This window comes from Nematolebias whitei, chromosome 21 (assembly GCF_014905685.2).
Source record: "Nematolebias whitei isolate Nwh7 chromosome 21, NemWhi1, whole genome shotgun sequence".
In the NCBI taxonomy this organism is placed as follows: domain Eukaryota; kingdom Metazoa; phylum Chordata; class Actinopteri; order Cyprinodontiformes; family Rivulidae; genus Nematolebias; species Nematolebias whitei.
Window position 1 is genome coordinate 26965541 of NC_056518.1, and position 16441 is coordinate 26981981.

At 36.1% G+C, this 16441-nt stretch overlaps 1 protein-coding gene across 1 annotated transcript in view; it reads right to left on the reverse strand.

Moving 5' to 3' along the window:
• Positions 1-16441, reverse strand: part of nrxn3a (neurexin 3a) — a 151822-nt gene that overhangs the window by 8567 nt on the left and 126814 nt on the right. Inside the window, exons 18-22 of the mRNA XM_037694706.1 lie at positions 9717-9898; positions 8824-8995; positions 6330-6419; positions 4478-4785; positions 3042-3126 (exon numbers count right to left, since the gene is read on the reverse strand). Of these exons, the coding sequence (XP_037550634.1) occupies positions 3042-3126; positions 4478-4785; positions 6330-6419; positions 8824-8995; positions 9717-9898 (837 nt within the window). The remainder of the gene's footprint in view (positions 1-3041; positions 3127-4477; positions 4786-6329; positions 6420-8823; positions 8996-9716; positions 9899-16441) is intronic.

The following is a 16441-nucleotide window of genomic DNA, read 5'->3' on the forward strand; positions in this document are numbered from 1 at the left end:
ATCCATCTTAATCAGTCCGTCTTAAATCCATCTTAAATCAATTTTAAATCAGTCCATCTTAAATCCATCTTAATCAGTCTGTCTTAAATCCATTTTAAATCAATCTTAAAATCAATCCGTCTTAAATCCATCTATCCATCTATCCATTTATCTCTCCATTTATCCATCCATCCATCCATTCATTCATAAAACTGAATTATTATTCTTTCAAGGTAACTTTGATTGAAATCTGTCTTAATGTAAAAAAAAAAAAAATGCACTGTTAGAAAATCTTTGGGTCACAAAAACGTTCACACCAGTACCAAGACTGAAGTTTAAACTAACTAACTGAGAATAAAAGTTGTGCCAAGCACCCATTTGGCTCCTTAATTTTACTGCAATTTTACCTCTAAAAATATAGATTTTTTTAATAATTTTTCAAATAAAAATGTTAAGGATACCAGCTTTAAATCTGCCAAAAATTGACATGAGTTGTTTTTTCTACATGTTGTAAAAAGAAAATAATAAAAAAAAAAATCAAAAAAAGTAATTTCATAAGATGGCACAGGTACTCAAGAAAAAAAAATCTAGTTAAGCTAATTAGTCATTTTATGCAAATAAAATATATAATGAAATAAAATGTTTCTCTTGTTCAGGGGTGTGTTAAAAGTGTTCGTGAAGATTCTGCATCCTTATTATTTGAAGAAAAACAGATGTTGCATTTTGTAGTAGTTTTTGACTGAGAATGGGTTTGTCTTGCAGGTGACAGGATGTTAAACAGCTTATGGGAATGGCGAGAGGTTCGTTTCACAATGCAGATGTTTTTTTTTCTTTTTTCTTGCATCTCTCCTTAAAATGCACAGATCAAAACTAGATGCCAGGGGAAAGATTTCCATTTGAATTATTTTGGTTATTTTAATGAAATCTCGAGTCAAAACCAGGTCTAAGAAGAAAAAAAAAATCCTATCTGCTTCCTTATCTAATTTCACAAAATGTGCAGTGTACTAATGATTTAAAAAAACATTTTAGTTGCCATCTTATGAAATTAACTGAAAGTTAAGAAGGGACATAAAAATTAACAACAAGAACAGAATCACTTGGGGACTTCTCCAAACAAACCAGACAGCCCTACTCACAAATTAAAACGTGGGGGGGAGTTAAACGAGGCGATTTGATGATGCTGCGACCGCAAAAAAAAAAGGCTTACAATTTCAACCAAAAGCAGATAAAAAAAGGTGAAAGCAAGTGAAACGTGGTGTTTAAGCAAATGTTAAACCATGCAATAAAATTATAAAGTCACGCAAACATTTTCACGACTCCTTAAAAGAAAAAAAAACGAGAAGTTGTGACAAAAATAATTTTCATGCCATTAACAAAAACTCAAATGCAGATCCATTTTTTAAAGGAAGTCTGGAAAAAGGAGAGACTGAATCAGTGTTCAGGTTGGATTTTTAACTTGTCAGTTTGAACAAATAAAAAAAATGGCATGAAAACGTTTTTTTTTTTTTTTTTTGACTGTGAAAGTAAAGAAAATAAGCAAACTGCAGGGTACAAAGCTCAGAAGATGTCAGGAAATAGTCATCACCCATCAAAACTCCATGCCACGCACGATGAAACCAAAATACAAGAATGCATTTTGGGAAAATTATCAAATAGGCGGAAATGATATCTTGACAAAAAACTAAATAAAAAATAGAAAACCACAAAACACCAGGAAATAGCATTGACTTAAAAGATTTTCACACAACTCAAAGCATGCAGCTTTCAATCAAAGTGATGTTAGGGTTAGAATGATGTGAATTTCTGTGTAAACACATGACTGGATGACTGGGGCCCTGTCTTTGTCTTTCTTCACAAATCCCCATGAATCTCAGGCTAAACAGGAACGTTTAAACCCATTACATGACAAGATTTCACATACTCTGAAAAAATTTGGGAATGACTTCAGGATGAGCAAATCAGCAGAATGACACAGAAACTATCATTGATTTATAGATTAGGATGAAAACACACCTGTGCAATTTTAAATCTCATTATATTTATTTTAAAAATCCCATTCAAAGATCTTTGATTTGATTCAAATTATTATAAATCTGATTTATGTAATAGTTTGATGCTATTTAAATACAGAATGTCTACTTTAAATTCATTATATGTGTCAAATGAGTTGATATTTGCATTTAAAATTAAACTCAAATCTAAAAATTGCATGAAAACACAGTCAGATATGATCACTCATGTATGTTTAGAGTTGAAAACATATTGTTATAAAGTAGGGAAATTCCCAAATTCTTTCAAATTGATTATCTGAAGTGATCACATTTTAAAATTTTCATATTTGGATAAAAAAAAAATTGAGAATAATGAGTACAGCTAAAAAACTAAAAAAAAAATAAAGAAGCAACATGACCCAAAAATAAATAAATAATACAAAAAAATTGTACACAGAAATTCAATGATATCTGTTCTCTATCAGCAATCCAAGCCTCTAAATGTGGAACAACAAAACAAATGACAACAGAAAGGACTTGGATGTAATCTGTAGGCTGTATTCATTATTTCTGAAAACAACTACAACAAAAAAAAAGTCTATTTTAACGTAAAACTCAGAAGAGCAGTGAATTGTATGCACAATGACCTGGAACAAGATGTAGAACATTTAGCAGCATCACTGCAGAGAACATGGTTCACCGTCATACAAATTTGGCACCTTTGTGTGGAAACATTTCAGTCTACGTTGGTGTTTCCAGCTGCCAACATTTGTATGTGTCCTGGAAACCATGTTAACCACTTCTATAGAAACCCCATGTGCAAGTGTAGCTCACAATATCAGAGCTTTTCTATTGCTAGCTATAGGCTTTCAAGAAAACTGCAATTTTATTTTCCTACTTGCATTGATGAGTCCAGGTTTCTTCAGATTTGCTCCTCCCTGCACTGGCTGTTGTATGAAGTTACACTTTGTCTAACCATGGGGGCGTGATGCTTTGAGGATGCTCTGATCCTCCGCTGCGGATGAGTGAAAGCACAAAGAAAACGAGCGAATGCAAACTAACCTAGCCCACCTGAATGGCTCGTATCGCACTCCTCCAGGTCTTCATCATCACTCGAACACTCTGCAGAAGACCCGTTGTCATCTGATGGGTGCTTCTTTGGAAGAACAGCGGTCGTTTAACGCCCAGGGTGAAGAGACAAAAACAGGAAACAGAAAACACAAAAATAAGGTATGTAGATGCTCAGACACAAAAAGGTCAACTTACAGTTTACCGTTTTTTATTCATTTGTTTTTAAATTTCTCAAACTCAGTTATAAAGTATAACCATTAAGTAGGAATGTAAAGTGGGTTAGGTTGGAGATGAGGGCCGCTTGTAGCAGATTAAATGTCCTCTTGATTTGTTTCTCTAATAATTCAAACCAGCTGAATTGAACCAGAAATGTTGAAGGGTACCAATGCAGCTGCCTGAAACTCCAGCATACATGAACTTTCTCTTTTCAAGTGACAACAATATGCATATCCAAATACATACAGTGGAGGAAAACATCTCAATACTGAAGAAAATTGGAAATGATACATTTGATTTTATCCATTTTTGTCCACATAACTTGCCCATTTTCTTTAGAACTTGGTGTAGCCAAAGTGAAACAGGAAGTGACATCAAATGGGAGCTTCCTGTTTTTGTTTATTGAAGCAATATTATTTGAACTCTGGCTCTTGTCCATCTCTGAAACATCAAATTTTTCTCTACTCAGTGTATTGTAGTGATGCGCAGGCGCACTCGTGATCACTTCCTGTTACTGCACATACGAGTATCTCAACAATTGTTCCTTCCAGCAACATGAATATTTTTTTCAATATGTTCTTGGTGTTATTTTTTCAGAAATGTATTAGAAAAATTGATGTCATAGCACACTGTAGTAATATGGGACTCACCTTTGCAACATTTTGAGCTACAACAGAGCCGGACTCTTACTTTGAAGAGTGTCAACATGCTTTATTTGAAAATACCAACTTAAAAGCATCGTTCTATTAGCTGTCTAAGCTCTTTTTATTACTTTAAACATGAAATCACAACAGAATTGAGCACATCATACAAGCTTTGTGAAGACAACCATGATGGAATGATATAATGTGGACAAACCTGCTGAATTTTGTAATTGTAACTCATCAGTCACTGGTTGCTATGGTGATTTCCACCATTTTTAGGGAGCACTAAGGTTCATCAGGCAGGCAGAGAGCGATAAAGTAAAATCAAACCAACTGCAAGAACAATTTGTAAAATATCCCTAAATGTGAGAGGCAGAAACTCATGTGGTCCAAAGCATAAATTTTGATTTGTCTCCAGCTCTAGATGTTTTAGCTTAAAAAGACTTCACTTTAGGTTTTATCGAGAACATTCAGAGATCTGATATGAAGAGAGGCTTTGAGAGTTGTTGAAAGTTAAGATCATCCTATTGTCTAAACATAAAATAAAAAGCATGCAGTTTAAAAATGTACTCCTACCGGAACAGTCGAGGAGGATCTGTGTTTCCGTGTGGTTGTGGTGGACATCATCGTGGTCGTTTCAATAAAAGTAGTGGACATGTCTGGAGACAGGGCAGTGGTCTTGGCTGACCCGGCCACACCCGGCACGTCGCCTACCAGCCTCACGCTGCCGTTAATCCTGATGTTGGGGTTTGCCTCCGCAGCCATTTTCAACACCTTTAAGCCGTTATAATAAAGACCCGACAGCTGACCCTGAAATGGTCGGCCTCGGTCGCTGCCCCCGACTGTGATTGTTGCTTGAGTGTTGAAAATTGTTAGTTGTCGTCCTGAAAAACAAATCCATCGTAAGAAATTATCACAAAAAAGCAATATTATGATTAAAGATCAACACATCATTAACCTTTAAAGTGCTCATAAAAACCAAATGTGCACATAAAAATAAAGAAGCACAATGTTCAAATTATGCAAGAACAAAAAACAAAAAAGGACTCGATCTTGGAACTTCTTCTAAAATCATATCCAGTAAAATATATTTTAAAAAAATCAGCATACTTTAAACTCTATATCTGATCAATAATGCACCAAAAAGGATCAAACAAATGTTACTCACATTGAACAGTTTGTACATTTTCTGTACATTTGCAAAATTGTGAAATTTTAAATGAAAATATTCAGTTCAAATCAAACTAAAGGTATTTTGCTACATTAATTATGCAATTTTTCATAATTCAGTTTTGTGTCACAGTTAAAAAGAAGCAGGTAAACAAAAGGTTAAACTATTTTAATAGCAGTGCAACAAATTGAATCAGTTGTAATTAATGCATTAATATAAATTGTTCATTTAATAAATTTTATGTGTGCATTGAGTGATTTGTTTTAAGACAAGAAAAAGCAAAAGTTAAGCTTATATTTGCATAAAGTGACTAATAACTTAAAAATACTTGATATAACTTTTCGTCAACGTGTTTGATTGTTGAAGTCATTGATCTGTACTGCAGGGTTCTGTTCTGTCACAAGTCAGAGCCAAATAAAGCCTCTTCTTTATCAAGTCCACCTCAATCTGCCTTCACTCCCGCTCAGAGTTAAGGATTAATAATATTTTGTTTTAGCAAATTCCAATCAAAACTTAATTTACCTTTTGGAACAAAAGCTGCAAATATTCTACAAATTATTTGCTTTGTGGGTTTTTTTTTAATCCTAAATGAAAATGCAAACTTTTTGTTGACATTCCTTTTTTTCTCATCAGCTCGAGTCTGCTCTCTCAACCTGCAATGAAAGTATTTGGATCAAATTTTCATTTGTCAGTCTGCAAAGAAAACCTCGGAGGAGGAGTGGGGAAGAAAATAAGAACGGGACATAAACAGCAGCTGACAGAACATTGAGTTTTATCATCTTAAACAATGTTTTAATAGTAATAATCTCAATTTCTTATCCTGTCAAACTGAGTAGCTAAGTAACTGTAAGACACTGGATGAGAACAAATGAGAAGTTAAAACTTTCTACTACTATCACACAACATTTTATAACAACTACATTAGATTTTTTTTTCTTATTGTTTTGGTTTATTTAAAGCAATTAATAATTAATTAATAACGGCACAGATCCTATTTTAGCTCGTGCACAGAAACATGCCTGTTTATATATCAACATTTACAGTAAAAACTCTGGTTAATTTCATCTAAATGGGAAGTATTTGGTCTATAAACTTTAGTAGAAGAAGTGTTTTCAAGATTCATAGCTTTTAAACCTCAAACATATCACCAAACGCTAAAATAGAAAACAGGCCCAATTTAAATATTTTTGATTTAAGCAAAAGAACACCAGGACAGTGAGAACACAGAAGAAAAAAAACACGTTTATTTCAAATTACCTTTCTCTTGTAGCCATTCTTCTACAGGTCTGACATATTTGAAAGGAATTTTCTTATTGGCCGTTTGATAGCGCTCAATATCGCTGTTCCCTTTAAAGTTTAGAAAGACATTTATAAAAACATTTATTTACCATCAGGATCATGTCAGCTGAAAAAAACATGACTTTTCCGTTAACATCAACAAAAGGTTAGAATCATTTTAGCTAAAACTTAGATTTTAATTAGACTTTTTTGTTATCTGTTGTTTTTTTTTGGTTCTTTTTTTTTTATAGATAAAACAAAATAAAACTACACAACACATACAAAAATAGAGAGAACCATCATTATCAAATCACTGGACAGCATGTGCATTAATGGACCTGACGAGACACTTATTACAAAATGTGAAACCTTTGTTTGTTCCATTCACAGGGGAACAAGGTCCTGACAGACCAAACATCCAACCAAGCAACCAACCAAGAATCCAACCAACCAAGCAACCAGCCAGACATCCAATCAAGCAACCAACCAAGCCGCCAACCAATCATTCAATGAATGTTTTATTGGTTGGTTGTCCTGGAAGGACCAAACCATAGACCCATATGGAAGTTCACAAACCAATTCTGCTCACACCTTCATTTAGCTAATAAAGAAGCTTGTGTTCTGGTCAAGACAACCTAAACTAAGTCCAGAGCTGATGAGTTCAGACCGAAACCAGCATCTATCAAGACCGAGTCCAAGATCCAGGTTTTAGAACTTGAGGCCAAACATCAGAGCAATAAAGCAAATCATATGGAAACCACCAATGTGTTTCAAAACTCATCTAAAAAACTCAGAAACTATAATAAACTGATTAAAATTAGTTACTCCTTTGTCAGATTTCTTTTTGAACTTAGGTTTGATTCATCTTAAAATATCAATAAAGTTTCTATAACCTGAAATGCTCTCTGAAAGTTTTAGAGAAACTGATCAACATTTTCTGTCTGACAGATTTCGCTCTTCTTTGGTTGTCGTCAGTTACTTCAGAGCTACAGATGTTAACAACCTCGCTGTTATCCTTACAGCTGTGGTCGTAACTGGTTTTAAACAATTAAAATAAAACCAGGGTCTACTCCAGTGGAGACTGAGATAAGGCCAAGAAGAAATGAGTCATGACCAAGGCTTTCTTAAAGTGTTTCAGTAACAAAATTGTTTATATTCTCCGATGGTGGAAACAGACAAACTGCGGTGATGTTTACAGCAGCTCCAATAGAGTCAAACAAATAGTAGAAGATGACGTTCACAGCTGGGTTGCAGATGTTTTACAGAAGAGATGAGCCAAAGTGGACCAGTCCTAGTACAATAGATATAATAAATTGAGGTCCTTTGTCTTAGAGGCTGCCCCTAAAACCTTTTCTGTCTGCTGGAAACAGGCTGAGCGGTTTGATTAGTCTTTCATAGCCTCATCTACACCAGCCCCCTGAAATGTTAAGGTCCACACAGAATGACATAATATTTTCCAGAACAGTAGAATTGTTTCTAATGTAGCAACACCAGGACTCCTGGGTGTTGCTCACCCATGGAGAAGTGGAGCAATGATGAGAAGATGGAGCAGGCTGGTGGAAAAGGACACATGGGTGGATTTCTTCTTGCAACTTGGAATTCATATTGTGCTTATAATGGATCATTTGGGGGGAAAGCTGCCAGAGTGTACTGAAGAAATTTACCTGCAGAAGCTGGTTCTGATGATTACATTGTTTTTTTTTCTCATTGAACTCGTTAACAGATTGTTTGAATAGCCTTACACCTCATCAAAACTTCTTCACAGAAACAAGATCCACTTGTTTTAGCTGACCCATTTTAATCCCACAAGAGGGATTATATCTTTTAGAAGATTGTTTCCTTAACTCCATACCACAAATGCAAAGCTGTGCCCTGTTGTGTCTGTGCAGGCCAAAGGAGAACAATTAAAATGTAATTGAATTTATTATTTCAAAGACGTAAACAAAACTTGAAAAAAACTTCTCAAATGAAGCAAAAGCCACAAACGCTAACAGCTAAATGATTTCTGCTCCGCATAAACTTGTCAAATATAAGAAAACATGAACAAGAACAGAATAAACACGTTTTTGTGCCAAAAGTTTCATCTATCAGACCAGATGCTCTGTAGTTTTGGACTTTAGGTTGGAGTGCATTCAATATTTATGAAATATAAGATTGTTTAACATGACAAAAAGGCAGATGCCAAAAATTTCAGAGCCATCTTTTACAAATTTATTATCCAAGTTGGTTCAAATTACATTTCCACAGTTAAAGCGCAGTTTTTATTTACTTGATGACCCCAACAAGATTGCATGAATTTAAAACATTTTATTATGTCATGTCTAAAAAAAAAGGTTTTCTGCTTGGTTGTTTAACAGTTACTTGGAAGAATGCGACCATCAAACAGAGGTTTCAGTAAAGCAGATGCTACCCAGTGACATCACAGTCTCACTAGACCTGTTAAACGTTCAAAAATGATCTGTGGTTGTTGTACCTGTTGGGAAGTGTTCATTGATTGACCAGTTATCCACCTGCAGGGTTGCATTGCCACCGTTCCTGGTGAACCGGACCACATGGTACTTCCCATCGTTCACCGGGGTGCTGCTCTCCTGCACACTGATGTCCTCAGTGCCGATGTTGAAGGTCACACCAATCTTCCCTTGTTGCTGTAATGACAAAACATTTGTTGTCATTAAATACCTATGTTTAGCTGAATTGTTGTTTTGGTGTATTTTTGAATACCCAGCCTTAAGAAGATCAAGTGCAAGACGGCTTTAATAATTTGAAATCAACTTTGGTGAGGAGGGACACAGACTTTGAACTTTAAGATTCAAGATGGCTGACCAGACTCTGAAGTGGTTGTCATCTTTTCTACTGACTAAGAATCTACGAAGCATATATTCAAACATGAATGGTGCACAATTGAAAGAACATCTCTTCAGGTGTTAGACATGAGGACTACTTCTGTTTGTGGTGCTTCATTTTGTGTTGATTTTAAAACAATTAAAATATTTGATTATTGACAGGTGGCTGTGGCTGAGTGGTTAGAGCAGTTGTCCTCCAATGCAAGAGTTAGGGGTTCAAATCCAGCGGCAGTCAAATGCTTAAATGTCCCTAGGCAAGACACTGAACCCCTCATTGCCTCCTATGCGTGTCCCATTGGTGTATGAATGTGATAAAGCTCTGATTAGTCTCTTTAGAATGATTTGTTCAATTAGTTTTGTATAGATCTAGTAGAGTGCTGTATGAATGGGTAAATGAGGACACAGATTGTAGTGCAAAGCATTTTGAGTGTCTTGATAAGATAGAAAGGCGCTATATAAGTACAATACATTTACCATTTCAAGAAAGAAACTTTTTACGAACAAAATTAGTGGGAGTACTCACTATATGCAGCATCATATAGTCCCCCAGACCTGGAGCGCTGTCAATCCTGGCCAGGATGCCGTCTTTCAGGGAGGTGCTGAAACCGACCGTCAGTCTGTCTGTCCTGGTGCTCGGTCTCTCGTTGGCCGGCCAGTTGAACAGGATGAGTCCTCCTCCTTTGCCAAAGATGTACGTGGTTCCAGCTGAGCAGAGCAGGATAATTTTAAATTATAATATGAACAGTAACAAGAATCACTCCCAAATTCAGAGACTACATAGTTGTTTTTATTAGTTTTTAACAATCGTCTCAGCTGAATAAATATTTCCAAAGTATTTTTTTTCCATATTGTCATTTAAAATGATCTTTTTGTACTTATTTGTCAAGGAGACAGCACATCTTATTAATGCAGATATGATTTTGTGCATGAAGATCTGTGTTGTTACAAAGAAAACCCAAAGTTCTACCATATCCTGCATCTAAAGCTTGACAAGAAGCTGCCTACCTCTGCATTTCTGACCAAGTTTAAAGAGATATCAGTTTAAAAAATGTTCATGACTCTTTAAGAGACGCTACAGCACTGTGGATATTGAAGATATTATGGACCTTACAGCATAATGACATGTTAACTAGTATAAAGGTATAGAAAGCTGTTAAACAGCATAACATGGACCTGGAGAGTTACTTTACTTTGAGTAGTTGTGAATATTAAACGCAGCTCAAGTTTACTTAAAATGTTTCAAGAATGTTTTTCTTTGTCTGCCTTAATGTGCTCTATATATTAAGAACTAGTAAATGCATAAATTAGTAAAGTTTTTGGACAAATCAGGATTGTAGAATGTGGGCATTTCGGATAAATTCATTCATTTTTTGCTTTTTATACTAAAGTATTGTGTGTCTTATGGCAGCAACACTTTGCAAAATGATGGGCCATGGCTGTGTTTAAACTGTGAATTTGTTTTAACAACCGTCTGTAATCACCTAGGAACAGAGGAGAAGATCTGCAGGAGTTCTTTGGACTGTGTACAGACAAAGATCTGTGGAAGTGTTCCTGAACCCATGCAGTGATGTCCAGAACAGAACCAGATCTGTTTTTATTGCAGTGACCCCAAAGATCATACCCATCCAATATTAACAGTCGATGACACAAACTTTAGATGCTGGTATATTCAAAGACCTTGTAATTTTCCATTAAGGAACATTATTCTGAAACTGTTTTGTAATCAGATGCATTGAATAATGCCCATCTTTATTTCTAAGAGCTTCAGTTTGTCTAAAATGTTCTTATACCCTGTCCTTTTACTGACCCGCTGCCAATTAACCCAATTAGCTGCAAAACGTTCATCCAGCTTTTTCTTTTTCATATTGATTACTTTTACAGTCTGTTGTTCCCCCATCCCAATTTTTTATGAGTTGTAACATCAAAACCAAAATAATGTTTTTTTCCTAATAAATGCACAATTTCTTGATGTGTTTTTCACCATGAAAAACAGTAAACACATCTGTTCACATCTGTTCATGGGATTTGCAAATTGTTTTGGCCTATTCTTTTTGTTTACATTTTACACAATGTCCAACCAAATTCAACCTTTTCAAAGGTGGTGGAAGGAGTTTGGTGATAGTTTGTATATGGACATGTTACGCAGGTGTGCATTGACAGGTTACTGCCACTTGGGGGCAGTTTCATTAAACAATCTTGTGTGGGCCACTCCAGGTTGTGTTAGTGCTGTTCTTGGATGTGCTGCTTTACTCCTCTGCAGAAAAGACTGAAGTCTTGTGAAACAGACAAAGATCTGGCAGAGTCAAACTAAGTATCAACATATATAAAGCTTTTGAGTTTTCTGTTTTTTATCTATTTGGTTGTTTTGTTTTGAGTCTTTAAAGAGCTTAACATCCAGTAAAAGAAGGTATATTGGAGTTTGTTTAAACTTTCGCTACAGCGCTCTATCAGTCAGACGTTTGTGAAGAATACCATCCAAGCCAAAGAAACTACTACTTGCAGCGATTAGTTTAATGAATACCCACTAATCTGATCAGACAAAAGCATTGTCTTTTGCAGACTGTAGACCGCAGTGGTGGAACCATTAGACATCCAACCAGTAAACAAACAAAAAGAAAATGAGTTCAAAGAAATGTCCTATTCCTGACTGCAGCAAGCTAATGCATCATTGTAAATCCATCTTTTTAGGATGCTGCTCTGGTCCCAGGTTGAGCACACTCCTTTATCAAAGCCTAGATTTTAACCTAAAATTGCAAAAGCATTCACAGAACCAAGACCCACCAGTTATTTGTTTTTTTAATGATAGTAAAAGAAAAAAAAAATATTTTTACAATCTATGAAACCTTTTTCTGAAGCTATGGTTTGAGGTCATCCACAGAATGACATAATTCCATCAGAATTCCACCTAAAACATCCCAATATGTCGATCGCCATCTACCGGTCAATCTCAAAGGTATTACGGGTAAATTGCATGGCATTAAAAAAATAGACATCAGCCTACCATCCATCTATAAAATTTGTCACTCGACTGACAGACAGGGCAGCCACTCTGAGGCCCCGTTTACATGACATGAAACATTCAGCCATTCAATGACACAACAGCAGCTCTCATTTTCTCTAAAACTGAAGGTTTCTGACTCCAGATCTCAGAGTGGAAATTTTTGTGGGAATCCCCACAGAGGTGGGAAATGCTCCAAGTGTGAAGTTGCACATGCCGACTACAGGCGGCTGCAGTCCAAAGTTTTTCTGCAATAACAACAGTTATAATAAACGGCAGAGAGTGGAGTGTTTTTGTGCTACTCATTCTTTTTCAGCATGTAGGAGAAAAAAATAATAAAATCCAGTTCCAAAGAGAGGTTATTGTATTCACCAGTTTGGACGTAAATGTCTTGCAGACGTATGTGCAATAAATGCAGCTGAGCCCTGCATCAGGGTTGCCAGATACATTTAAAATGTCCTATTTACCCCCTCCTTTTCTGTGCACATGTTCAACAAACACAACCTCATTAGAACATCTTTACTCAGCACATATGACAGTTTAGGTCAAAATATAATTTTAAAGCCACAGTACCAACTGACATGGAAACTACAGCGCATTTCATGTAAACCTGCTCATTTTATGCTTATGCCCCTCAATAAACATTGACAAAAACACAAATGTTTCCAGAGGTTGTTCTCGTGTAAACGGGACCTTCTAGTAGGTAGATCACTTTGACTTGGTCATTTTAAAATTGGCTTGCATGAAAAAATCTGGGCACCCCTGCCCTAAAAGCTCCCCCACTCACCGTGACCACCCTTTAGAGTAGCAGGAGATCTGTGACTGGAGATGGATGGAGAGGAGCGGTGCCTCGCCACGAGCGGGTGTCGCTCAGAGTATCCGTACGAGTCTGTTGCCACCTGAAGTCTGGTGGCGCTCAGAGAGTTTACCAACTGCCCTGACGGGGACGCAGCCACACACACCACAAACAGCCAGCCTATCCAGGCACTATGGTACAGAGCAATCAGTCCAGATGGTTGACATGAACCCCTTTTCACAGAACCCCGTACAGGTGAAGCACCAAAGGGGCACATGATGGTGAATTTTCAAAGTTTGCCCAGCAGAATATTACAAAGAAGTAGGCTCATCTTGGAGAAAACACAATTGTTCCAGATGTTTCCAAACACTTCACACATTACACCCAGAGGTTGTTGAACTTAGTCAAGTAAATCCAGCTGAGAAACTGTACATCCTGTCAAACATTTACGATGGTAATCCTTTCTGATTAACACCTCCCGCATCCTTCTCTGTGGTTTAACTGCTGCAGCTCCAAAGGATTTCACTCGTCTCACTGCCCCGCGTCTTTGGTCACTAAGAATATCTTTAATTTAGTTTTTGCAGAAATAAATCACAGACAGGAACGTCCGGCTGATCTTCTACAACTTGGTCACAAAGCAGAAAACTATGAATCCACTCCTGCATGTTCTTCTTGGCTTTCATTGTTAAATTTCCAGAAGGTCACTAAAATAAAATACAAAAATTGGGAAAAAAAAATAATCAGGAAATCACTTCCTCTCAGTGAGAAAAATCCATTTTTGTATGCAGCTGTTCATATTATTATTATAGAGCCTGTCTTTGATGAATCCGCTCAGTCTGGACGCCCTCGCCTTTTAATGAAACAAGAAGCACTGAACTGAATCCCGGCGCTGCCACAGCATGAAAGAGAGGGAGCGTGGAAAGGAGTGGAGGAGGAGGGGGTCGGACCAGAGCTCAGGATGCACCAAGAGAAGGAGCTGAGCTGAGGTAAAAGAAAGGTGAAGGAATGATGGAGAGGATACGGGAACATGGAGCCAAAAGAAAATCAAGTTAGAAGGATTCAGTTAACGTGCTTTATTTTGATCCATTAGTTAAACTTTTCAACTCAGCTAAACACATCAAATCAGAAATCAGTGTTTTGTATTAAAACCAAACCCCCAAAAAACTGTTTCAGAGGCATCATGACTGTGGACTATTTAATTTATTGTATCATTTAAACTGATAAGTTGTTTGGTGTTGAGCAGAATATGTTGACTTTTTTTAAATAAGCCATTTGTTTTGAAATTGTTTCCATTTTTGATTAGATTTTATTAAATGTGTGTTTAATATCTTATTTTTTAACTTAAATTCTGAGAGGCACCTTGGTCAACCAGTTTTTTAGAAATAAAATTTGAATTTTTATTTTATGTCCCTAAATTAAGTTGGTTACAAGTTTAATAACAGCTGGTTCTAAAACTGAAGCAAGAAATTGACACTTTTTTTTTTCATTTTTATTATTCAATGACTTTATATGAAATTGCTTTTTGTCAAACTGCAGGGCATCTTTTGTACTATACATGTATGACCTGTAAAAAAAGAATAGTAAAATAAGGTGAAAAACAAAAATATTAAATTACAATGTAAAAATAAAATGTTTCCATTAAAAAAGGACAAATGAAAACAAATAAATAAAAATAAAAACAAAATGTAAAATAAAGTAAAAACATTAATAAATGAGGTAAACTAAAGTAAAATATATAGATACATTTTAAATTTGCATTTTCAACAAATAGTGTGAATGCCAAGCGCTGAATGACTTTGCTGAAATTTGCTGAGGCAGCTAAAACTGCACAATTGATGCTAAAAGCAACGAAAGGCTAGCTGGAAGTAAAAGAAGCAAGAGATTAGCTAAAAGAAACAAAAAGCTTGATAAAAGTAGCAAATAATTGCTAAGAGTTAAAAGTTTTGGAACTATGTATATGAAAGCTAAAGATAGCAAAAGACTAACTAAAAGCAAAACAAAAACTAACTGTGCATAAAAGATGCAGTATGTCAAATCAGACTTTAAAAAAGGAATTGAAAATATTGCAATATGAGGAAATTGTTTGCAGATTAAGGTAAATGCTTTAAAAAATATATAAGAGTTACAGAAAACGAAAAGTCACAGCTCCCATTTTCTGAAAGAGCTGAACATTTTGACATAAAAATGGCTACAATTGTAGAAGTAGAGCCCAAAACATGTACAAAAAGTAAACGTAAGCAGGAAGCAGTCTGAAAGCTGAGTTAGCATTCACACAATCAAATGAAAAAAGGGCATTCACTGCAGCATGTTGTTAATATTAAGATGCAGAGCTTCTTTCAGCTGTTTTAACTTTCTGTCATGAATTATTTAATTTGTAAAAAGGACTTCAGAAACCACCTTGGTCTGGAGGTTTGGAGCGTATGATGTCTTCATCCATGTGACACAAGCCAAACATAAATCCATTCTGATTGCCGAGCTGATGGGAACTTTGAAAGTGAACTTTGATGGTTCAGCCACGAAGGCTTTTGACGGTTTTCCTGCCTGAGGGGGATGAAGTGAAGAAGCTGAATATCATTTTGGGGACATGAAAGGAGCGATGGTCCTGCTCAACACTCTGCAGGGCACCACACAGCTGCATGCGGATCAGAACTGACAGAAATAAAACTTCTTATTTGTTTCTGAGCTACTCCTGCAATAATAAACTGTTTATTTCAGTGTTGTCAAAATATAATAATTCTTAGAAATTATGACAAATATCTGGATCGAGGATGTTGCGAGATGTTGCGTCACTTTAGTTTTGCCAAAGCTAAAAAGTCGTCACCGTTTGGCAAGAAGTTGAACACGAGCAGCGACATCACTGTGATTTTAAATCTGGTTTTTCTAGAAACATCTGTAGAAGCTGAGAACCGTTTCATTCTGATTTGTGATTCAAATATTTACACTTTTATTTAGCTTTTGTCCTCTTTCAAGCGCCTTCACTGCGTGTTTTAGAGCACACATCAGACAGAAGCGACGCTTCGACCTTTCCAAAGTTAGAGACGTTAACTGTTATCTTAGACATTTTATTGCATTGGACAGGCTGCTATTGTTTTCACCTTGTGAATCTGTGTGTGTGTTTGTGTATGTTTGTTCTTGTTTATGTTACTTTGTGAGACCCATTTTTCAATGCATACCACATTGTGAGGACCATGTTCTTTGTGGGGACCAAAGCCCAGTTCCTATAAGGTTCAAGTGTTGTTGGTGGGTTAGGGGCTAGGTTTAGGACTAAGGTGGGAATTGAGGATGGGTTAGGTTTAAGGTTAGTTAAGTACTTTTAATGGTTAGGGTTAGGGTAAGGGTAAGGCTATAGAAATGAATGGAAGTCAATGCAAAGTCCCCGTAAAGATAGAAAGACAAATGTGGGTGTATTCAAAACATCAAAGTTCATGCTCAATAATCCATGTAGAAAATCCAA